Here is a 25632-nt window from a genome sequence, read left to right on the forward strand (position 1 = left end):
TGAGTTTTGAAATATTGATTTGGAAAGAGAAGATGAATGTGGCATTTGCTACCAAACTGAGCCTTAGAACCGAATCTTGGGGCAAAAATATTGTTGCGTATTTAAATCTAAAAATTTATCTTTTAAAATATATAAAGGGCATAATAGTAAATTTTTTATTATCCTTCCCTTTCCTTTCTTTTCCCAAACATGATTGTTATCCTTCCCTTTCTTTTCCTTCATTAATCAACCAAACACGATTGAGGATTAAACTTATCCTTCCCTTCCCTTCCCTTTCCTTCCCTTTCCCTTATAACTAATGTTATCCTCCCCCTTCAAACCCATCCTACCAAACATAGCCTTAGAGAAAGGGTAGTGGAAAAACTGGTACAGTAATTTGGTGAAGAAAAAGGGGTACTTTTGGTAGGGAAAGGCTGTCGTGACCTTTGTCATTCCATAGTTTACGAATTTATTGAGATTAGGCAATGAAATGGTATATAATTACAAGTCGCCCATCTACCTGGGCCACTCTACATGGGGTCGAGAGGGGCATTTCCAATTTGATTCCCTTTCTAGGACAAATCAATTGGGTGTTTTCAGACCTCCTTGCGCTCTTTTCTGTAATCTGTACCTCGTTTAAGAACTGTTCTCTCTAATGGACTCGTCATTTGGTCCCTCTCTTCTGTAACACTGTCTCAACACAGTACCTTCAAGGGTAAGAGAGCTTTGCTTAAAGACGAAGCTTGTGTTGATTGAAAATGGGGTTGATGCTTGGGACCAGACAATCACACAAGGCTGGTGCTGGTTCTGGTATATCTACAAGATGGGTCTCAGTGTTCTGCATTGCTAGCTTCTGCTTGGGTGTTCTTGTTGTCAACAGGTACTACTCTCTCTCTCTCATCATTATCTTCTGCTTGAGTGTTCATCTTGCTAGCTTCTTACAAGACTTTTCATTTGCTTTATTTTTCAAATGATTTATATTTAAGGTGTAGTGAACCATCCTTTGATTTCTGATTCGAGGTTTTTGATTTGGAATGTTAATGGTTTGAAGATCGGGTTTATGCTATTATGTGTTGGATGAATCGCTTTACTGAATTTCTTTTGGTTTTTTTTTTTTTAAGTTATTGAGATGTTTGTATTACATCTTCTTCTTTTTCTTTTTTTTTTTTTCCTTCTTTTCTTAATTTTTTTTGGGGGTTCATACAAATGGGTGTCGATTCAATTTCATAAGTGCTTGGTTTTATATGATTCTGGGACCGTTGGTCACATTCTTGTTATTAAAGTTGCCACATAATTCCGAAAAACTAAGCAATATATCTCGTTAATGTTAGGAGCTGGTTGAATGATTCAAAAATCCATGGATTGCTTATTGTGGGTGATGGAGTAAGCCCATATTGTGCATTTTTATTCAAAAATTATTAGTGCAGGATGCTCTCCTTTGGGTATTACTTGAGCTTAGTTCCATTTATGTTCTGCATTGGCTTCATCTTATATCTTAGAACAAAGTTAAGGAGAATTCTTATCTCTTGCTAGTGGGATGCCAAAGTTAAGGAGGTTTCTCGTCTCTTGCCAGCGGGAGGCCAATTGATGGATAATAGTCGGGAATTTTTTTTGGAGATTTTTAGTGCAATCTATGATAGGGTTACCTTTCAAAAAAATTTATAATAGGTTTTCCTCAAGAGGGACAAGCCCAGCTAGCATTGCCAACATTGTGCACTGAGGCTCACTATAATAGGTTAGGCGCGTGCCATCTGACCCAAAAGCTCGAATTCTTAGAGACCATCCTGCCTACCTGTCCGCCATACGGGGTGTGGGACCCGCTAGCCAGGGGACACAGTAGACAGCTTTGTGTGGATGCTTGGCTTGCTCTGGTACCACTTGTACTTAATGGGTTTGACGCTTGCCATCCAACCCAAAAGCTTAAGATGTTAAGTGGTGCTACCCACCAGTCCTTGTAAGCCCAAGACCCATCCCATCCTAATCCGAGTTTTTAGTTGACATATTATCCAATAATTAGAATAAATTGTTCTTTTCAATATGAGACGGAATGCACTGATTTTATTTATATTCTGAATGTTCGTTTTAAACCTAAGTGAGGCTCAAAATCGATGGGCTTAGTTTTTAGTATGCTGATCAACTTCAATGACTCTATGTTTTCTTATGGAACAATACCATCTCATATATGAAAACAAATTGTGTCTCATGCTATCCTAGAATACTATTGGCAAATCAATTTAGTTAGAAAAGCATCATATTTCATTTTGATAAAGCAATAACTTTCCATAACGATGTCTATGTTCTCACATTGGATATATCACAATACTCATCTATTCTGGTTGAGTTTCTTTTTGTTGTATATGGATGTGCTTCATTGAGCTGTTTGTTCCTTGTTCACAGGTTTTGGGTTATTCCGGATCCAGACAAAATCAATGAGGAGGCTTCATCTGCGGAGAAACTCCAATCAAGAGACCTTCAGCCTGTTGTTAAGTGCGAGAAGAAGGCAAGTCACAATAATGATATTGTCATCCGCCAATTACCTGTACAACATGTCTAGTAATTTTTCTATTTCATTGCAGGAGTCTTCTGTCGAGGCGGGGGATATCTTTTTTCATGTTTCACAAACACATGATATAATCATGTAACTTTCTGTAAACAGATCAATAATGTTACAGTTTTGAAGTTTTGTATAGGATGGTTCTCATGCTGTTCTCTTGGCACAAACTTTCAGGACCTTAGACAAAACAATCTCCACTTTGGAGATGCAGCTTGCCGCGACTAGAGCTGCCAAAAATGGTGAGGAGGAAGGATCTCCAGTGGTTACAAAACCAGAAAATGTGCATTCGATAGAGCGCCAGAAGGTTTTCTTTGTTATGGGAATCATTACTGCATTCAGCAGCAGAAAGCGCAGGGACTCAATTAGAGAAACTTGGATGCCTCAAGGTTTAATTTTCATTATCTGTTCTCTCGGTTATACAAACAAACAGTAGTCCTTAATATTATTATTTTACTTATACTTTTTGTTATCATTCATTTTAGGAGAGGATTTAATGAAGCTAGAGAAAGAGAAGGGAATTATAATAAGGTTTGTCATAGGTCACAGGTCAGTTAATCTACTATCGCTAGTAATATGCATTTAACTAATTAATCTGCATCTGGGTGTTGGTCTTGTCGAAGTATAACAGACCAGATTATGTGCTTTACAGTGCAACTCCTGGTGGTATTTTGGATCGTTCAATTGAAGCTGAAGATGAACAACACAAGGATTTTCTGCGACTGGTGTGTTGTGTTTTCAACTGCCTACCATATAGTTTACCAGTTTCATTTGTCCTTTGTTTATTTGTTGGAGAATCATATAAGGACATGATGCAATATACATTTTATTACCACTGAAGGCCATTAAACTCATCAGACAATATAATCTTATTCTTACAACTCTTTAACTTTTTCTGGCATTGCATTTTCCAAAACGATCATTGAATTAATTGTTAAATCCTTGCCCATCATGCTTGCAAAATTTCAAATTAATTGGGAACTGACATTCTATCCATATAGTCATTTTTAGAAAAAAAATAATAAATACAGTTATAATTTTGAGCACTATATGAAGATTTGGTGAGCATAATGATCATAGGATGAGCATTTAATCCAGCGGAGGATTTTGAGAAATTCAATTCTCACAAAGGGTTCCTTGGATGTGTAAAAAGAAAAAGTTTACAACAGGCATAAAAAGATCACTCTCATATGTGTATACGTGTAATTATGTATATTTTTATACCCTAAAGTTCCAAGTTTGGCCTATGACATTGTTATAGCTTGTTTACTCTGCACTTGAAATCAAGGAAAAGATGCACGTTGAACTTTTTTTGCTTGTTCTGGAAAACATCAACCCTCAAAACAATCATAACTTGATTGGTTATGATAGCTGGTTTTCTTATAAATTCATTGTTATGTGTTTTCCCCACTACATATGGAGGTTAAATGATTGCATAATGTTTTTCAGTATCAAGTGTGCTAGTCAATGTTTCAAGCTTTATACATGGTCCAATTAGTTGGGAGAACAAACTATTTTCCAAAAACATCTGGCAGGCTTTTCTTAGTGGCCAGGACTCCTTTATTCTCCTTCATTTCAAATATTATGTGAAAACCTTATGCAGTATTAATTTTGGCTGTCTTGCAGAATCATATTGAAGGATATCATGAATTGTCATCAAAAACCCAAATATACTTCACAACAGCCGCTGCAAAGTGGGATGCTGACTTCTATATTAAAGTTGATGATGATGTGCACGTTAATCTTGGTTTGTAATTTCTATTCTAATTAACATCTTCACTGTAAATCTTCAACAAGCTCAAAGTCTTGATGGTTGTATGCAATTAATGGAGAATTTAGCTGGTTTAATCATCTGACAGGTATGGTTGGTTCTACTTTGGCCCGCCATCGATCAAAACCTCGTGTTTATATTGGCTGTATGAAATCTGGTCCTGTTCTGGCACAAAAGTAAGGGAGTGCAATCTTTTGAAATACTTCTGATCATTGATTATGCATTTTAAGTCACTATATACCTATCTGCAGAGAAGCCAAGTATCATGAACCGGAATACTGGAAATTTGGCGAGGAGGGGAATAAATATTTTAGGCATGCAACGGGACAAATATATGCACTCTCTAAAGATTTGGCCACCTATATTTCAGTTAATCGGTAAGCTTTCTAATGTTTGGTTTTTGAATGTGGTGTTAAAACTCAGCTCAACATAACTGTTGGGGTTGGCTGCCTTTCTCCTTCTTTGCCATTCTGATGCAATTAAAGCCATAACTTCCCTTTATTAATGCTTTCTTTCTCTAGACACATACTTCACAGGTATGCAAATGAAGATGTCTCACTGGGTTCTTGGTTTATTGGTCTTGATGTTGAGCACATTGATGATCGCAGTCTCTGCTGTGGGACCCCCCCTGGTAAGATACTTAAAATGCGATATGATTAAAGTCATATTTTTTGCACAAAATGTTGGCTTTATTTATTTATTTTTCTCTTGTAAAATTTTACTAGTTGAGGAAATGAGCTTTATGTGCAAAACAACAGGGCATAACCTTTATTAAAATGTACAATTGAAGCACAGAAATCACACAATGCATTGGTGAAAAAAAGAAAAAGAAAAAATGTTAATTATTACTTGTTAGAAACTTAAAAGGTAATTTAGGAGAAATTACTCCCATACTATATCACATTTTCATTGATTATAGATGACTTTGGAAGCCTACTTGTACTTGATGATACATTTCACAATGTTATTTTAGAACCTTTCCCCTCCAAATAAAGAAAAGAAAAATAATTTATTGACTCATGGATATGTAATCAATTAATATTGTTTCAGAAGCATTAATAATGAAAACTTGCATCAGATGTTCCAAAAACATCTGCATAAACAAATTAACACCACACTACCAAGCCTGACCCATCCTGAGCTCTGGTTGAATTTCTAAAACTATAAGCAGGAGGAGCCTATTCCACTAATGAGGTTGGGATTAGAATTTGCCCCAACCAAGTAACCTGCACAAATTGTGGCTCTGTTAGGAACTTTCACGCAGTCAATCCATTGTTGCTGCTATGTTGTACTTTCTTCCAGATGTAACAATGAAAGACGAAATGGGACCAGAGGCTGTGCAGTGAAAGAGTTTTAGTCCCTTTCTGCACGATTGTTTCCTTTTCCCATAGAAATAAAGGTTAACCTTAGAATGTTTGATCCCACAAACAAAAATGCTATGTTTGTCATGCAAAAGCTCTTGACTAGGCTTTTAGGCAACATGGTCCTGAATTGTCTTAATCTTTGTTGATAGATTGCGAGTGGAAGACCCAAGCAGGGAATCCTTGTGCTGCATCATTCGATTGGAGCTGCAGTGGCGTATGCAAATCTGTGGAGAGAATGGAAGAGGTTCATCAGCGCTGTGGGGAGGGTGATGGAGCCATCTGGCACACCAGTTTCTGACACACATTTCTATCAATTTGTTGTAATATATATGTGCATGTGATAGAATGAACAGTTCAGGCAACACCATCTCCCCCATTTTTGCTGATTAATTTTTTGGGGGACGGTGTATCACTAAATTATATACTGCATATAGAAGAAGCTCTCCATTGAGGAAAAGTTAATGAAATTCTTTAGTTTCATAGATTCACACAAAAGCTCAAGTTATATTTGTCGTTGCTTTACAATTTCCTTTATTTTGACATCACCCAATATTAGAGAAAAAGAAAAATAAAACCCTTTAAATGTCAACAAACCACTGGTACAATGCTCATTTTGTCGATCTCAAAAGTTTTGGCCTGCTTAGTTTTGAGGAATACAAGTCTCACTATGAAGCTGATACCATCGCTATACAGCTTAAATGTATAACTTTTTGGATTGATAAAGTATTGATTCATAGTAAGCTATTGGTTTTAGTTTTAGTTTCTAAAAACCGTAATGATACTCATCTCATTCAACGGCTGACGGTCTTAAGTTGAGTGTTGTTGGCATTATTCAATACACAAAAAACATGTTCTACACATGGGCATTATTTCAATACACAAAAAACATGTTCCACGCACGGGAGTACTGAAGAAAGGTTGGCCGGTGGGATGGACCAATAAGCATCACATCAAAAGAATTGATGAAATCTTTGGCAATCATGTAAAGCATATATCTTATGTGAAAACTGATTTGGAGGAAAACGATGGCCAAGTGAACTTAGGCCTGAACTTTGTATTGGACTAATTGTTGCTACTTATTTTTGGTCAGATAGTGGGATCCCATGCCAGTGTCATTTAGGTAGCTTTGAGTTTGAGAGGTGCATACGTTTATGGTTCTAAATGATTTTCAAAATGTGACAGAAAACTTAGACTCCAAAGTCAAATTATTGTTCCATTTCTCAACTTTAAAGATCATTACAAAGCCAGTACCACCACAAAGGGGAAAAAATATATATATATGAAGAAAACATGGAAGCTATAGTTTATAATTTCATGTGGTCGGTTTTGCAAAAGCAATACACTGCGTTCACACAAGAAAATGAGTTCCCTTGCATTGTTTTCTGAAAAGTGTTAATCATCACGGCTGAACCAATGAATGAATATTGGTAGTCAACAAAAGAACGTAATAGTGAACATCCCAAGTGGTCCACAAGGCTATTTATATTCTTCTACTCCTGTCTATTTAACTGGAGCTACTTAGATTAGATCATAACGTGTTTTAAATGTCAATTGAATTCCCCCCCTTCTTATGCCAATCGATTTAGAACCCTAATAAAAAGTAATCTAAAAGAATTATTGTAAGTGGAGCGTGGAATTCAATTCCGTTTCTTATGCCAATCGACTAAGAGCAGTCCAATTATCGGACAAATTCGAAAGAATTATTGTAAGTGGAGGGTGAATTCTACTGGTTTTTTATTATGGAATAATAAATTATTTTCTCTGGCTAATCATTTTAAGTCTGAAAGAATTATTGGTTTGTTTTCCGTTATCCTAGGGAGCCCGATTTTAAGTCTTCACACTCACTAACTTTTAATTTAACATTCTTGCCAGAAAAAAAATTTAAATTAAATTCCACTTATAATTTGGGTCCCCTGTAATAGAGTAGTTATTCTAATGATAGGGGGTTAAAAGAGGCGGTTTAACGTAACTTGGGATCCTAAAATCTTCGTTAGCAGCAACATGAACAGGAATGAATTGAACACACTTCTTGGCATAAAACATATTGCCACTGTCACCACCGACCATTCCTATACTCGTACTTGCCGGAAGTGAGTTAGGCAGGCCGGGGATAAATTACATTGGACATAGGGACCATTGGCCTCGCATGCACCAAAGTTTGGATGGAAAAACGTTCTGTCACCACAAAACCAAACATAATACGTTATTTTATATATATATATATATATATATATATATATATATATATTAATATTAGTTTTTCAATTCATCTACCAATATATAAGTTTTATTTATTTATTTTTTGACCTTACAATAGTTAGAGAGTTAATAGTTACTAGTTAGTAAGAGAGAGAGAAAGGGGACTGAAACCTATGAGCATAGGATATGAATACTTAAAATCTGATCTTTTTGTCACTCTGACAATACCGTCACGTTTTATAAGTTTTAATTAACAAGTGAAAAAAATAAAAATCAAATCTCAATAACATATTTTTTCTTAAAAAAGATTGCTAAATTTTAAGACAGTTATGTGGAGAAGATGTAACACAAATGATTTTGAATCTGTAACATAATGGTACTTGAATGAATCAATAATTCTGAATTATTTCTGGTAAGACTATATTTGGAGACAATTCTAGGAGATCTAGTCAAAAACAGAGGAAACTTTCCTATTCTTTTGAACAGTATTCGTTTTAATTGAAAATCTAAAAGTTTAGAGAAATTAAAGAGTGGTGTAAAGTTGTTAGGTGTAGTATTCCTAGTCGTCTTCTTTTACTTGGTCCATCCTAATGCATTTGTTTATTGAGTTTCCAACTACAATTTTGAGGTCAATCAACAATTTTTAGTCCACCTTTGAATGATGAACCCTAGAAATTGTTCAATGGTCCAGACACAGTTCTGCTTTATACAAGCCCAACATGTATGTAAATTTGGTGTTGACTGGTTTATTGTTGGTGGCACTTTTTATTTATTTATTATTTAAAAGTTAGTGGTAAATACTTTTCTTATTGGTGGATGTGACTTTAGAACACATTTGTTTTGCAATTGTAAGCAATTCTTCTAAACTACTATTAATTAGGAATTTGAAGTTGTTAAATGGGATTTGAGTTTCTGATTTTTAAAACTCTTTATTTAAGTGAAAAATATATGAATTCTAAAATTGTTTTGAAGGGAGAATATTAAAACAATAAATGATGATATAAACCAATTAAGGCTGCCTTAGTTGGTTGAGCTCTCCAAATTAATTAAACAAAAATAAACCAATTAAGGCTGCCTTAGTTGGTTGAGCTCTCCAAATTAAATTAAACATACTTATCAAGAATCATGTTCATAAATGTTATCTAAACAACTGTTTTTTAAATTCATGATTTTAAATCCATTCTTTTCAAAATTCTCTATCTAGATTCATTTAAACAGAGATTGAGTGAAGAAAATTGAAAAACATTAGGGATGAAATTAACCCAAAGAAATCTAATGTTATTATCAAAAAATTTCACTGAGTTAGTTATCTTTTCTTAGGCTTAAAAATTTTAACATATTAGTTCAAGACTCTTTAGGTACAAAATATGTGATTATTATTTGTTGAACGGTTTAGATCTTGTGTTTGGTCTACGGATTAATTGAAGTGTCAGCATAAATTTTAAAATATAATATTTTTCAGAATTCACAATTCTTCAAAAGTTACTCCTATACATGAATTTTGAATGATAATTCTCTCATTTATTTTATTTAAAATATATAAAAGGATATTGGAGGGTTCTTTTTTTTTAACTAAATGAGAACAGGATCTCTTAATTACTACAATAGTAAAAATGATAAAGAATTATATTGGTATTCTTAAAACGTGAGAGTTTTTGTTGCCCATCACACGGCCTCATTGAGTCCATATCAATTTTCACATGCGTCACATGCTTGTTCAAAATCACAACCGAAGAGGCAATAAAAAATCATGGAAAATCAGTCAAAAACTGAAAATCCAATTAAGCGAACGTGAAAAACGAGAACGCGTCAACTACAGAGCTGAGTATTTTTTTTAAATATAGTGGACTATATATATGAAGATATATATATGAGTAGTAGTATTTTCTCTTGGTATTGCTAAGACCACACAGCTTGATAAATGTAAGGCAAAGTTTGGGAAAGAAGACGACCGTGAAGCGAATCGAAAACGGGCCTACGGCAATCCGAACAACACGTCTCTCTACCGCTTATCTCTCACATCTTATCCCTTTTTTTCTCTGGTATCTGATTTCACTTTGTCTTCTTCTTCACCTCCTTGTTGTACAACCATACCATTCTGATTTTGTTTTCTCTCTCTAAATTCCCTTGCGAGGGTTATTTATCTTATCTCGATCTTATCTGTTCATTTCCTCTTCTCCAGACCCTCCAACACTTCGATTGAATTGTGGGTTTTTCTCTTTTGTTCATAATTTGATCTGGGTTGGTTTTCCTTTTGGATACTCATTTGTATTTTAGGGGTCCTATGGTATGGTTTCCCTCCTGTAAACCATACCATTCTTCTTATTTTCTCTCTCTATCTGTAAATTCCTTCACAAATTTTGTGAAGGGTTTTATCTTATCTATCTGATATTGATGCAATTCGATTGAATAGGATTTTATTATTTTTTATTTTTCACTCTTTTTGTTCATAATTTTATTTGGGTTATCTTGTGGGTGGGCATTCATTTGTATTTTTGGGGTCGAATGGCTTTGGCTTCAGCTTTGTTTGAGATTTTACAACGACCCACAAGTGGAGATGTGTTTTTAGAGCTCATGATGTTCATGGCACCTCTGTGGATTGCTGTTTTTGTTGGGGTTTTGGTGGGATGGGCGTGGAAGCCCAAATGGGCCATTATAGATAGAAATTTATTTGATTGTTCGTCCACCGATTCTTCGACGTCATTGCCTTCCTCCTCGGAGAAGACCATTTTTCCAGGTATATCGAATTCGATTCCCAGCTTGAATTCGTTGAAGTTGCAATTGCCCAGCTGCATTTCTTGGATTGCTGATAGTGGCATTGAGAAGGAGGCTTCGACTGTTCCACATTCAAACTCAAAATCTGACTTCAGGTTGGTTGAATTTGTCAAATTATGAAAATTTTCTTGGGGTGTGTTGACAATTGTTCGTTTAATCAGCTTATTTTCTCGTTCAAATTCACTCTTCCAATGGGGACATATATTGGGTGTTGCGTGTGTTATTAAAATTTCGTTGTGATGTGTTGAGAATTGTTCATTTAATCAGCTTAGTTTGTTGGTCAAATATTCAAATTTATTCTTCCTATTGGGACATAGATTGAGTGTTGCATATGTTTCATTTAAATGGCCAGTTCATCTCAGCTCAAGAGAGATGCATCGATGGTTGTGACGGATGATGACTTGTTGCATTTATACCAACTTGTTGAGGTGAAAGATGGAGGTCCTTTATGGATTCAGATGATGGATAGGTCTACACCAACCATGGGCTATCAAGCTTGGCGGAGAGATCCTGAGGTAGGATTTTGTTTCCCAATGTGATGTACTTTTGGGTATTCAATTTTCTAGCACAAATACATTGGAAGTTGAGAGTTAACCTGAAAATTGTATTTAATGGGCTCTGTTGTATCATATGATGTGGGACTTGTGATTGCTGTAGCAAATATTTTTGTGTAATCACTTTAGTGAAACTCATGTGATTGATTGGATTATATTTTCTTTGCTAGATTGGACCTCCACAATATCGTAGCAGAACTGTCTTTGAGGATGCTACTCCTGAATTGGTGAGGGATTTCTTTTGGGATGATGTTTTTCGAGCAAAGTGGGATGACATGCTATTACATGCCGAAACTTTGGAGGACTGCTCCACTACAGGAACAATGACAGTTCAGTGGATACGCAAGGTAGTATTAACGAACTTTTCCTTGTAAAGCTCTGATGTTCTTGTAACATCAGCACATGTTTTCTAATTCCTTTTCTTTTCTGGTGGCACAGTTTCCCTTCTTTTGTAGCGACAGGGAATATGTTATAGGCCGTCGAATTTGGAAATCGGGACAATCCTTTTACTGTATCACAAAGGTAAGAGAAGGGAGAATAATATTTGCCAAATAAGTTATCATCCTTCTATATAGTTATTTTGTTTTGCTTTAAATTCTAGTGAGGAGGGTCTCATCCCATTCTTCTATTGTCCCTCCTCTCAATGGGATCTGCCATCTTCAATGTGTTGGTTTCTTCCATCAACTTTACTATATAAAACTTACTTGATTCTTCTTCTCCCACCTATATATGTACATATCATATATATATAGGTATATATAGGTAAAAGGAATGTTACCGAAGAGTGACAACAGGGGTGCACTGCTGCAACCCATGCATATCCACTATGTTGAACAAAAGAATTTGAATTTTCTACTAGGTCCAAAAATGTCTTAAGAGAAGGATTTACCCTCCATCTCATACAACCAAATCACTATACATACTGATATACAACATCATTTGGCAAATATTTTCCCTATAGTTCCTATCCACACTAAATTATGGGGTATTAAAGAATCTCCCAAGGTGGCCGAATAATCTCATAATTTTAGACTAAGCTTAACTAACAATGCTATCGACCTTGGGAACAAACATTTAGTGGGAATAATCTCTTAGTACATAATTATTGCTGAATCATAATACTAAGATTTAATTTTAGAGGGGCTGTGATATTTGACAATTATATTGACATAACAGTATCTGCACATTATGAATTCATGCCTTCCTATTAGGTTCCCAAAAACAAGATGAGACATAATTTTTTCCCTCTGGAGTACCGTCAGAAGATGGCCAAGGAGTCAAGTTAGTAGTTATATGACCTAATGCTGTATTTAGTTGCTCAAGGCACCCCAACTGTATTATATGCTGTCCTTTGACTTTATATTGTCTGCAATGATGTACTATTTTTATATGAAATCCAATCGGTGCCTGTTTCCATTCAGATTCAGGATTGTGTATTTTATTTATATATATCAAGTTTTGTTTGTGTTGGTAAATATTTCTTTCACATGGCTTCTACCAGAAACTAATATTTTGAATGCTAAATTCTACATGTTTCAGGGAGTACCCTTCCCATCTTTGCCGCGACGGAACAAACCAAGGCGTGTTGATTCATACTATTCAAGTTGGTGCATTCGTCCAGGTAATGAAGGCATCATGGTATATTTTTTATATAAGTATTCAAGGAAAGACGTGATGCCTGAGCTGTTTTGTTGCTTCCACAACTAGTGAAGCAGCTGACTGGACATTTCTATTAAGAGAACTGTGAAAGCAACTGCAACGAAAATTCTTCCAATTTGTTTAAGAATTTATTTGTTTGACGTGTCTTTTTCAGTTCATCCTGTGTTTTTTAAAATGGCAGTTCTCTTTCTGGCTCTGAGATTCAGAGAATGAGAAAAATGGTTTGCTTGTCCCAATTAGAAAGAATTTTATACCTTAAAAAGGAAATTTTTCTTGAGAGAGATTTATTCATCGGAAAAAAGGGCACTGTCTGATTCATTATTGCTTTCCAGTGTTCTTTCTGTTTTTGAAATTGAAACCAATAATGACTAAAATGTGTCTGTTGACGTAAATCAGTTGAATCGAAGAAAGGAGATGGCCAGTTGACTGCTTGTGAGGTGTTACTATTTCATCACGAAGATATGGGTATCCCTTGGGAGATTGCAAAGCTTGGAGTCCGGCAGGGTATGTGGGGAGCTGTCAAGAAGATTGAACCTGGCTTACGTGCATACCAGAGGGAGAGAGCATCCGAAGCTCCACTCTCACATAGTGCTATCATGGCTCAGATTAACACCAAAGTCAGTGCAGATTACCTAAGATCCTTGGAGAACAGAGGTGATCATTCAGAGATTGAAAACTCAGATTCATTTGAGAAGCCAGTAGGGAGGAACATACCCAAGTTTTTAGTTGTTGGTGGGGTTATTGCCCTTGCTTGTAGTTTTGACCGTGGGCTCTTGACAAAGGCAGTTATTTTTGGAGTGGCCCGAAGGTTTGCCAAGATTGGAAGGAGGCTGTGAATCAGGATGCCTTTGTACAGTCTGAAAATATAACTCAGGGAGTCGTGGCGAGTGAGGAACTTCCTGAGGGTCAATCTCTTCACTCTTCGCCACCTCTTAAGAATGAGAAACCATTGTATTCTTTTTTCTTTTGTTTGAGCAGTAGAGCTACAGGTCGAGAAAAGAGAACATATTGTTGTATTTGTTGAAATTGGAAATCTGACTGAAGTATCTCATGTTGCTGAAATAACAAGCAGATTCAGGTTATTTTTTTGGCTACTTTTGTCCTTGAATTTGTCATCTTTGTTTTGTATAAATCTAGCAGCCTATTTATGAAGGTAACCCTTTTTTTGGCACGCTATATACCTCTTGGGTAGTGCCTCCTTTTGAACAAAATACTTTTCATCATAGGAAGTCTATGGACCCTACCATATATATATATATATATATATATATATATTCTGAGTTGAGATTTGAGCTCCTTCGGTTGGTTCAGGATGATGTGTATTTCTTGGAAAAGATAAATTGTTGTTCCTTCAATTTCAGAGTTAAATGGCTTGTTATAATTAAGTGCCTAAACTTCGTTAGCTCGCCAGTCATACTCATCTGGTTATTTCCGCGCGCACAAGAATTGCCAAAAAGATCAAACCCCCCCTGTTCAAGCCCTCGATGTAGGAGCCATATGCAGCAGCTGCCCACACTGGCTATAATGTAAAACATTGGGAGCTTCCTAAATATAATATGATCAAAATGTTAGAAATAAGTGGACTAGGTACACACAGCTCTACAAGCTGAGGGCGGAACACTTGAAACTATGTTATTTTACTTATAATATTCCATTTTATTCCTTCAATCCAAATAGGAAGAGTACCGGAATTTATATAGGGGCATCAAAACACATGTATAACCATTACATATAAAATGCCTCCTTACTCCTACTAACACAACCTAAAAGGACTCTCAACTCTATCTTGCTCCATTTTATGTAGGAGTAACTTTTACCATCACACCTACTTATGCCAAGACAATTTACTACTAACATGCTAAAAGCACACATGCACCACTTATGCGAAAAACTAAATATTGAGTGCAAGTAATATATGAATTTTTTTCATCACAGAGAAAAAGGCCTTTGAATCCAAGGTTGAAGAAGCCTTTGAGTGGCTCTTGTTGATCAGTAAGTGACGAGTGTCTCGAAGCAGTACAGTCCGTCCAACTCCGGTGCGATCCGGGTGGCCTTTTGCTGCTTTGGCTTCACACTACTACTACCATGCGCGGGTGGTGATGATTTCCCTCCCTCTTTCTTGTCTTCCATGTTTCGCTTCTTACTTTGCTCGGACTCTCTGTGGCTTTTGGCCTTTGTTGTAGGAGAAGCGGATGACGTGACGGTCAGGCCAAGAAACTCCGCAGAAAGAGCATCAAATGAACTGAAAATGGAATTCATGATCCTAATTCAGAGAGAGGTTTTATAGGACAGAGATCTGTGTGTGTGTGTGGATCTCCAGAAAGATAAGTGTTGTGTAAGAGGTTTGATGAACAAAAAAAAATCCATACAAGCAAGCTATATATAGAGATCAGGGGAGGGGAAGTTTTGAAAGATGTTCTTGGGACGTGTTTGGCTTTGCTTGTCAAATAGTGTCTTATTATTATTATTTTTTTTTGGCCTAAAAGCTATTTTGGATATTGTTTGACTAATTTTTTTCAAAGAAGTATGAGTCTTGGGAGACCCACTTATAATAATAATAAAAAAAAAAATAGGAAAAGAATGTGATGTCATGAGTTTGTTTGGTTTGTAATTCTGATAATAGTTTTCTAGTTTTAAAAAATTGAAAACAAAAAATTGTACAAAAAACGCAACTTGGTTCAGTTTTTTTTAAAATTGTTTTTTGAAAAATCAATTATAAAAAAATATGTTTTCATATAACTATCTTTTATAATTCTCTAAAAATCGTTTCTTATTTTTAAAATTTTTGAGAACTATTTTTATAATTACAAATTAACAAACCGTATATGTGGGGGCAAAAATCTCCCCTTCCAATTAAGACAAGACACATCAGCACATAAGGGGACCATCACAAATACTAAGACTATTCAACTTTCATATTGGGTTGCTACAAGAAGCTTAGGCCAGGTCAACTAATCATAATGGGCTGAACCCATTAAGAAGGCCCGAGATGATGAAACCCGGAGTCCAGGTACGAATATATTACTAAACCCATTTTAGTAATAGTTCTATTAGAAAAAGAATTATAATTTGTGGAAACCAAATAATGTAAATCCTTATTATAAGGAAAGTATGATGTAATTTAGATTCTTAAAGGACAAGTAATGCGAGTCCTAAAAAGAATCCATTAAGGTTTTTTTTTTATATAAAAAGGACTCAGGACCCTCAATAGATCAAATAGAGATCCAATTCTCATCACCAGAATTACGTTCCGACCTGATTCCCATGCCCCATGAGGCGGGATACGTAGGCAATCTAGGTAATCCTAGGTTCGTTCATATCATCAAAATACCCCCTCATCTCTATCCAATATCTCTAGTTCGTTATTTTTTCTCTATTATTATTTTGGGTGTAGTAATTGTAGAAAATTCGTTGACTTGTCAAAGTTGAACGAATTTTTGCACCTACACTTTGGCGTCGTCTATGGGAATCGTATAGAAATATATCTCCACCAAAGTTACAACACTTCAAATTAAAATCTCCAAGTCTAGCAACGTGACTTGAAATTAAAATTTCCAAGTCAGCAATGTGACGAAGTCAAAGGAGAGTATGGATTTGAATCCAACCCTTTCTAGACGTCCGAAGCCCGTGTTTCTTTGCACAACTCTCTGCACAACAAGCGTAGGCGTCCAAAGGGATTTTCAGACAACCCAAAGCGCCGTGTTCCTCACACGGCCGAAGGATTCGTGGTCGACCGAAGGATGTAGATCCGGCCAACGCGTTTCAACCACAACCCAACACCCACGTGGTGATGGGTCTCTAATCAGATAAGTTTCTCATGCCAAGTCCCAACTTGATTTTTACAGTTGAATCTTTATTAAAAATTAAACACATATTATATATATATATATTTACACATGATGCAATCAGACTTCATTATATAGTACATTGCTAATACAAAGTTTTATTGGCGAGTAAATGAGATTTAATTTGGCATGAGCCCTTGCCAATTCTCAACTTTCTTGATCATCATTCTTTTCTATAAATGAAAGAGATGTTGGTATAAAATTAAAGCAGATGTTGATTTTATTCTAGGAAAGAATTCTAATGAAGCTAGCAAGAAAACTCTATGCGTTTGTGGGTGCTAATATTTTTATTTTTTATTCTTAATTAAACAGCGAAAAAAATGGTTAGTCTCTGTTCTTAAATTCAGTTGTTCTTATCTATATATTGTGTGTGAGAGAGAGAAGATGCATAATCAAATGATTTGAGTTGCAATTAGAATTTATTATTTATAGTGCTCTAATCTTTGCTAGACATGTAAGAATTCCAATAAAGAGATGTCAATGACATCTGAAGTGAAATCCTCCCAAATTACAACCCTCCTACTGGGAACAAAAAAAAAATTCGAGACAGTAACAGATCTACATCTTGCTATTCCTTATAGTTGTTTAGTATAAAAATGAATCCAACTACACATCCCAAACAAATATGGTCAACAAATACATTCATATGGTAAATCACACATCATTTCAACTGTTTCCCTTTGATCTTATGGTAATTCGACAAGGCAAGATTCATTAGTGCTAGAGAAATCATGAGAAGATCTGTAACCATTTCTTGAACATAGACCGATATAAAAGATTTAATCAGATGGAATATCTTTGTCACATAAGATACCACATAAGATCATACACAATTCTTGCTATTAAACAAAACTAAACATAGTCTCCACTGACTTATAATCTGATTATGTCAATACAGTGACTTATTCAACCTTTTATTTAAATTTGTAGCTCTTTTCTTACTCTTTCTAAAAGTAGCTCAATTGTTCAATGATGCTGAAATATTCATACTTCATACCACAAAAGCTAATAAAATTAGAAGTTCAGACTAGAAACTGAACCACATAGCTCAAACAAAAAATGTCAGCAAGATGTTGTTTGATGACTGATCTAATCATTGTAAGGGAAAATGTTGCTGGTCTTTTGCATGAATTTTGGATAGTAGGTCACTGTCTCCTACTCGAACTCTAGAGGGATATTATCCTTAATGCTTGCTCCCTCATTTTCTTACTATTTGGGAGTTAAGTGGGCTAGTTAGGTGTACCTAATTTTCTTGTTCATATAAATATGCATATCCTGTTGTACTAATCATGTTGTTTAGTTTAATCAGCTCACAAATATTCTTAAGCTATTGATATGTATACTCAAGCAGTTGAACTGAATAAGCAAAATGCAATACACTGGGCAAATTGCGCATTTGTTCACAAATCAGTTATGAAAACTCATCCCAGTCGGCGACGAACAGCCGGCGTCTCTGATCCTATCACTTCTCAGTCGCCGAATTTCGCCAACACGCCTTTTTCATACGATAGTGTCCATAAATTTCTGTTGGCAAAGAAGCACCCAGCAATGGCCGTTCGAGTCTTCAACGACACAGAAGCAAAGCCCCCTGAAGTCGAGAATGATGGTGATGGTGGTGGCGGTGGTGATGGTTTCGATTCTAATGATGAAAGAGATTTGTACCATGCGTTTCACTTTCTTTCTATAGACACACCAACGGCTGAGGAGTTACAGTACTCATCGTCCAACATAAACTCATAAACTAATCAGAAAAAGTCCGATGACCAACGGATGACGCCTCCCCCTTCAGCCAATATGCAACAGGCCACTGGCTTATCTGCTCCAATCGCATCTCAGTCGCCGATTTCACACAACAGTTTTCCACCATTAGCCGATTTTGTACAGGCATTTGCACTGGCAAAGCTGAGAGCACAGACCGAGAAAGCTGCTAGTTTCTACAACAACTAGTGGGCAAAGCAGAAACAAGCCATCATGCTTGCTTATTAAAATTACTTAGCAAAGAAGCGTGGTGTTGGTGGTTTGGATTCGGGTCCAACTAATCTAGCACATACAAATACAAAGGGAAGTACAAAATATGAACTAAATCACTTTCCAACAATCACAGCACCAACTGGGGCAATACATTCTCTCCAAAAAGATGGTGTTGAAGAAGTGCAAACAAAGTCTAACACCAAATCGTAAAGTCACAAATTAGGGATCGCCGAAGGAGTAGTCCGCAGCAACTATCCAAAGGAGTAGTCCCATACAATTTTGCAGCAAACATTCAAAAGACTTAAAGGTATTTCAATGGTTTAATCTTTGATCAAGGTACGATTGCCGATTTTATCGACTTTAATTAATGTTTTCTCCTTGATTTCTATTATTAAATCAGAACCCAAGAGGCATGATTAGGGCCAAAGTTTTTCTTGTAGAAATTAAGAAGATGGTAAATCTATAGAATTTATATATGCATATTGGGACGTTGAGTTTATGTAAAACTACTATCCCGTCGATCCACATAGGTATTTATCAAAATCTTGGTTTACCTGGATTATTTTATTTGATTTTAATCATGATCTTTAGAGCAATGGAGTACTCATCAAATTAACATAAATGCTCAGAACTTTAGGATGAAAAGTTTTCTTTCAAAATTAAAAATTATTTTCTCTTAGAGAAGTACCCAGAGTACTAAGCTTTCTTGATTAGATGTCTGGGTTGTTTCAATAGCTTCTTGGGTTTTGATGCAAAAGCTACCTGCTATTATCACTTGCCACATAGCAAAGGCAAAACAAAATTTTTTTTTTAAAAAAATGAGAATATTTTTCTTTCTTTAATGAGGGCAATACCTTCCTTAATAGGGCAAGATGAGCAGCCCTAAAGAGATATTAAGAAAAGAAAATATATTCTCTCTTTTTCTTTCTTTAGATATTGATAAAGTACAACTTTATCGATTCCTTTAAAATAAGTAAACATTCAAACATCACAAAGAGGGCCTATTGGTAACAGAGGTGGCCTACGAGCCATCTCCAAGCCCTATGTCCAAAAGACCTCAAGAGTCCGAATGGATCAAAAAATTCCTCTAAGGCATAAACATCTGCCGAGGAACAATAATCTTCAGATCTCAAGAGTTCGAGGACTTCAAATTCCTCTAAGGCACGAAGAGCTGCCGAGGAATAAAATTTGTCTTCGGATCTCAAAAGTCCGAGGACTTCAAATTCCTCTAAGGCATGAAGAGCTACCGAGAAATAAAATTCATCTTCGGATCTCAAGAGTCTGAGGATTTCAAATTCCTCTAAGACACAAAATAGTTGCCAAGTTATAAAATTTGTCTTCAAATCTCAAAAGTTCGAGGACTTCAATTTTCCTCTGAGGCATAAACATCTGTCGAAGAACAATAATCTTTGGACCTCAAGAGTCCGAGGACTTCAAATTCCTCTAAGGCACGAAGAGCTGCCGAGGAATAAAATTTGTCTTCAGATCTCAAGAGTCCGAAGACTTCAAATTCCTCTAAGGCACGAAGAGCTGCCGAGGAATAAAATTCATCTTCAGGCCTCAAGAGTTCGAGGATTTCAAAATTCCTCTAAAGCACAAAGAGCTGCTGAGGAATAAAATTCGTCTTTGGACCTCAAGTGTTTTAGAACTTCAATTTTCCTCCAAGGCACAAAGAGCTGCCTAGGAATAAAATTCGTCTTCGGACCTCAAGTGTCCGAAAATTTCAATTTTCCTCCAAGGCACAAAGAGCTGCCTAGGAATAAAATTCATTTTTGGACCTCAAGAGTCTGAGGATTTCAAAAGTCCTCTAACGAATAACGAGCTACAAAGAGAAATAAAATTCATCTTCGGACCTCAAGAGTCCGAGGACTTCAAAATTCCTCTAAGGCAAAAGAATTGCTGAGGAATAAAATTACATGAAAATTACCTTGAACTCAAATAAGTCGAAGGTTAAATTTTCATTTAAAATTCTCTAAGGCACAAAATAGTGCCGATAAATAAACTTTCATGAAAATTATCTAGAACTCAAATAAGTCGAAAGTTAAATTTTCATGAAATACTCTCTAAGGCACAAAATAGTACCGATAAATAAACTTTCATGCAAATTACCTCGAACTCAAATAAGTCGAAGGTTAAATTTTCATGAAAATTACCTACACCGCCTCCATCAAGGCATATTGTCCCAGCTTTTCAAGTAACATATAACAAATGACATATTAACAAAGGCAAAACAAAAACGAGACATTTTTCTTTCCTTAATGGAGGCAATACCTTCCGTGATGAGGGCAAGATAAGTAGCCCTAAAGAGTTACTAAGAAAAGAAAATATATTCTCTCACTTTTGAATCCTCGGGCCCACGAGTCCGAAGAAAATATATTCTCTCACTTTTGAATCTTCGGACCCACGAGTCCGAAGACCTTATCTTACTTTTGAATCCTCGGACTCACGAGTCCGAAAGAAAAATATATTCTCTCACTTTTGAATTTTCGGACCCATGAGTCCGAAGACCTTATCTCATTTTTGAATCCTCAGACCCACGAGTTTGAAGACCTTATCTCACTTTTGAATCTTCGGACCCACAAGTCCGAAGATATTATCTCACTTTTGAAATCTTCGGACCCACGATTCCGAAAACCTTCTCTCACTTTTGAATTTTCGGACCCACGAGTCCGAAGAGTTCCTCTCAGGCATGAAGCCAAGGATATTAATGAGCGCTGAAAAGTGCGTATTTAAACCCCTTAAGCTTAGGCATTCTAGTACCCTTATCTATCTTACTTTACCGTCTTAGATTGATTTCGTGTTATTTTCATTTTCAGGCACTTATCCCGAAAATAAGCTAACTTAGCCAAATAAGAGTAGAAATGAAGCAATTCTGGGATGAATCAAAGAAAGGAGCCAAGTGGAAGTAAAAGGAAGAAAAATGTGGAATTCAACATCTTCGATCGATCTCAGATCAAGGTTCAATTGATCTAATATGATCGATCTCAGCACTTCAAGATGGATCAGAGCCATGATGACATTTTCAGAGATCTCAAAAGTTTGATCGATCCAACATCATTCTTCGATCAATCGAACTACCTTGTCCTTATCCAAATGATTGATCTTATCTAGTTGTACCACCCTACCAACCACTTTTGTCCTTTTTCCCAAAAATATCTTCGAAATATCTCAGATTTGTTTTTATCCAAAAAGCGCCGTCATTAAGGATTGATCCAACTTCAGTTCGATAGATCTCAGCCATGTTCGATCGATCCAAGTCCAAGGTTTAATCGATCAAATTTCCTCCAGTGCGAAAAAGTTAAATTTCTAGCTTATTGAAAGCTGTCTTTATCCAATCATTGGGGAATATTTTGTGCACGACCCCAGCTCATTTTGTGTGTCACTTGACCTACCTATATATAGAATATGATACACTTTTTGAGGAGGAAATGCTAGGAGACACTTAGATTGATTTATCACAATAGAGGCTATTTTTAGGGAGGAAGAAAGGAGGAGAAGGCTAGAGACACAAACTTGGAAGCTCTATATCAACCAAGGAGTAGATTACTTCCATGGAGTTTGCCCTTGAGGGGTGGAGAAGCACTACCATGAATGGCTAGACATCCTCTTGGGGATAGAGTTAGCCCCAAGAATGCTTTCTACTTCTTGATTTTGTGTATTATTGAGGGATTAGTGTTGTAATACATGTTTTGACACTTATATATATATAGATCTTGTTTATTCAATGATTTATGTGGTTTAATACTTCCAATTGATCATTTCATTCTATCCATATGTCTATGTATGCTAGAATAGATGTTCATATGTTTGTCTCTATTTCTTGTGTTATTGATGCATGTCTATGTGTATTAATGTCATAGATCTAGAGATTGTCAAAACATTGTGCTTAATGGAATGCTCTTGTAATTTTCTTGATGGTTCATGCTCATTTCTTAATGGATTGTGCCTCTCACTTAGCTTAATTAGTTTAATTTCATGTCATTAGCTTAATTGTAGTGTAGTGGTAGCATAATTGTTAGATGGGAGGACAATCCATGCTTGTTGTTTCATGTTCCATACTTTTGAATGCAAGTAGCATATGTCTCTAACCTTGTGGTGTATTTGGCTTGTGAGCTTAATGAAAGGATTAATGACTTGTTAGATATACTTTGTTTTTCACATGCTACTTCGACAATATATACTTAATTGTTAGATATATTGTGTTTTTCACATGTTGCTTAGAAAATATATACTTAATTGGCCATCTTTGCTAGTTGAATCAACCAAACACACACACACACACATCAATATTGCAACACACATTTCCCTCATTAGTCACTTGTTAAGGGTGTAGAAAAGTATTGTTTGGTGGTGACCTCTAAACCCCAAGATCTCTCTTTCTTACTTACTCTTTATTGCATTCAATTATTTAGTTTAATTTGCTCTCTAGTTTAATCAACCAACCAACTATTTGTTTGATCACTCGACCTACTAACCCTAATAGTGATTCCATAACTAAATTTGACTCCAATCCCTTGGGACGATCCCTACTCACCCTAATTATATTTTTAGTGAAGATAATAGTGGCTTTTATAAATGTAAAACTTGGCCCTCGCCTTAATGCACACTCTCTAAGCTTGTGGTGTAGCAACGACGAATCACACCACCAAGTTTTTGGCGCCGTTGCCGAGGATTAGGCAACGTCGTATTTGTGGAATCAATTAGGAATTAGTACTCTTTTGATCGTGTCTTTACTTTGTTTTTATTTTTCTTTTGATTACTTATTGTGTTTGTTTATCTTTGACAAGAAGCATTGAGTTAGGAAGCAAGTAAAGGAGCATTCATGCAAAGGAGCTAAGCAAGCAAGGAAAAATGCTAAAAGTTTAAAAAAATTGCTAAGCTAAGATATAAATTTGGAGTTGAAGTGCTAAAGGACCTTTGTGAGACTTTCTTTACTCAATCCCTTAGTTAAATCGTCGGCTCGCGTAGAGGCTTGTTTTTAAATTCTTAGATAAATCGTGAGCCCGCGTAGAGGCATTCTTAATTGTTCTTTGCATCATTGTTGTTAAAGTATAGGAGTATGGGTTAAGTTTTTGTGGAGGAAGATTCTTTGAATTGTTGTGAAGTCGAAGTGTTTGTTCATTCATTGTGTTTGTGTGTTTTTACATTGTGCATGCATGGTCGTAGATCACTAAGACCAACTCTTGTCCCTCTTGATTTACATCTTGAATCCGTAGTTAGAAATCCTAGGGGAAGAGGAAGTTCTAGTTCTACCCAATCTATTATATCAATAGAATGCCATAATGAAGAGAATGTAAAGGACCTTGGTCATATAGACCAATAAGGTATCCTCCATCCAAATATGCATCACGAGAACATTCAAGTACCATTAGACATGCCTAGGCCATTCATTCACCAACCACAACAACGACGAGGCCAAGTTATATTGGGAATGCCAAAGCCAATGTATGCTCCACAACCCCCCATCATTTAAGGAAATCAAAATCAAGGTGCCCATGTTGCACCTCAAATTGCTAATCATCCACTTGCTTTAAGAGATCACTATGTGCCTAATAAATACAATGCATCCACATGCATTCAATTGCCACCATTTAGAGCACATCACTATGAAATTAAGCCACAAACCATTCAAATGCTTCCTAACTATCATGGACTTCCAAGCGAAGAACCTTACAAGCATTTGGATGAGTTTCTAGAAGTATGTTCCATCGTAAAATATACGGACATGCCGGAAGAGGTCTTAAGACTCAAACTTTTTCCATTCACCTTAAAAGACAAGGCAAAGTATTGGTTTAACAATCTTAGGCCTTTTTCAATCACTTCTTAGGCAGAAATGCAACAAGAGTTTTTAAAGAAGTACTATCCGGTTTCTAAGACCAATGCCATGAGAACCTCAATTCGGGAATTTTCATGGGGATGGAGAAACGTTTCATGAGGCATGGGAACGCTTTAATGAATTGCTTAGGAAGTGTCCACATCATGACATGCCTAAATGGCAATTAGTTCAATATTTCTTTGAGAGCTTATCGGACAATTACAAAGGCATGGTTGATGCTTCCATGGGTGGCTCATACATTGATAGGCATGACGATGACGTGTGGCGTCTTTATGAGAGCATGAGTGAAAATTCTTTGCATAGAACATTATCATCCAAGAATGGTAGAAATTCACAAGGTAGGAAGAGTGTTGGCTTACATCAAGTCGATCATTCAAATGAAATAGCCGCCGAAATGAAGTCTTTATCTCAAAGGTTTGATCAATTTTTGATTAACCAAAACTCAGCGAACCAAGTATCTTCCTTCCCTAACCATTCTCATCGTGCATCAAATAGAACATGTATGACTTGTTCTAGTGTTCTTCATTCTACTTCTCATTGTCCTCACGGACAAGTGCATAATGAACCTAATGAACAAGTCAATGCAGCTTTTGTGAACCAATGGAACAATCCTTATGGTACTTATTATATTCTAAGTTGGAGAAATCATCCGAATTTCTCTTGAAAAAACCAATGAGAGGGCTCAAACCCTTCCTAAGGCGGTTTTCAAGGGAAGTACATTCCACCTCTACTTCAAAACCAAGGATCCCAAGGCTATAGACCTTATCAATCACAAGGGAATCAATTTGCTAACTCTCATTTTCCCAACCAATCTTATTCCTAAGGAAATGCTAGAAGTCCCACTTTTGAAGAAAAAGTTTTGAATGCTTTGGGCACTCTTGAGGCAAACACACAATTGCTTCATTCCCACTCTCAATCTATTGCGAAGCTAAAAACCTAAATAGGGCAAATAGCAAGCACTCTTAATGCAAGAGAGAAGGGAAAGATGCTTATGAATGCCCCACCTAAGCAACAATGTGTTGTGGAAACCCATTTCTCATCGGAAGGCCACACCATTGAGCATGTAAATGCGGTGACTACCTTGCGGAGTGGTAGGATTGTGGATAATCAAGTCAAAAAGTTCAATGA

General features: G+C 36.2%; 2 protein-coding genes across 2 annotated transcripts; both read left to right on the plus strand.

The window, feature by feature from the left end:
* The first annotated feature begins 526 nt into the window (after positions 1–526).
* Positions 527–6149, plus strand: LOC132308136 (beta-1,6-galactosyltransferase GALT31A). The gene is made up of 11 exons (XM_059806136.1): positions 527–859; positions 2377–2479; positions 2556–2617; positions 2708–2919; positions 3016–3079; positions 3183–3255; positions 4157–4277; positions 4390–4477; positions 4553–4678; positions 4823–4932; positions 5815–6149. Exons 1-11 carry the CDS (start codon positions 738–740, stop codon positions 5961–5963), a joined length of 1230 nt encoding a protein of 409 aa, XP_059662119.1. The 5' UTR covers positions 527–737; the 3' UTR covers positions 5964–6149.
* A 3606-nt stretch (positions 6150–9755) lies between these two features.
* Positions 9756–13946, plus strand: LOC132308137 (uncharacterized). The gene is made up of 6 exons (XM_059806137.1): positions 9756–10734; positions 10992–11154; positions 11364–11540; positions 11632–11715; positions 12733–12814; positions 13249–13946. Exons 1-6 carry the CDS (start codon positions 10370–10372, stop codon positions 13686–13688), a joined length of 1311 nt encoding a protein of 436 aa, XP_059662120.1. The 5' UTR covers positions 9756–10369; the 3' UTR covers positions 13689–13946.
* Positions 13947–25632: the final 11686 nt, after the last annotated feature.

This window comes from Cornus florida, unplaced genomic scaffold (assembly GCF_030987335.1).
Source record: "Cornus florida cultivar Cherokee Brave unplaced genomic scaffold, ASM3098733v1 CherokeeBrave_3.0.0_Hap2_Chr05, whole genome shotgun sequence".
NCBI classification, from domain to species: Eukaryota; Viridiplantae; Streptophyta; class Magnoliopsida; order Cornales; family Cornaceae; genus Cornus; species Cornus florida.

Coding starts and splice junctions, on each gene's coding strand:
- LOC132308136 (XM_059806136.1), top strand. CDS start 738: ATGGGGTTGATGCTTGGGACCAGACAATCACACAAGGCTGGTGCTGGT. Junction 3,256..4,156: donor ACAAGGATTTTCTGCGACTG/GTGTGTTGTGTT, acceptor GCTGTCTTGCAG/AATCATATTGAAGGATATCA. Junction 4,278..4,389: donor TGATGTGCACGTTAATCTTG/GTTTGTAATTTC, acceptor ATCATCTGACAG/GTATGGTTGGTTCTACTTTG.
- LOC132308137 (XM_059806137.1), top strand. CDS start 10,370: ATGGCTTTGGCTTCAGCTTTGTTTGAGATTTTACAACGACCCACAAGT. Junction 11,541..11,631: donor CAGTTCAGTGGATACGCAAG/GTAGTATTAACG, acceptor CTGGTGGCACAG/TTTCCCTTCTTTTGTAGCGA. Junction 12,815..13,248: donor AAGTTGGTGCATTCGTCCAG/GTAATGAAGGCA, acceptor GACGTAAATCAG/TTGAATCGAAGAAAGGAGAT.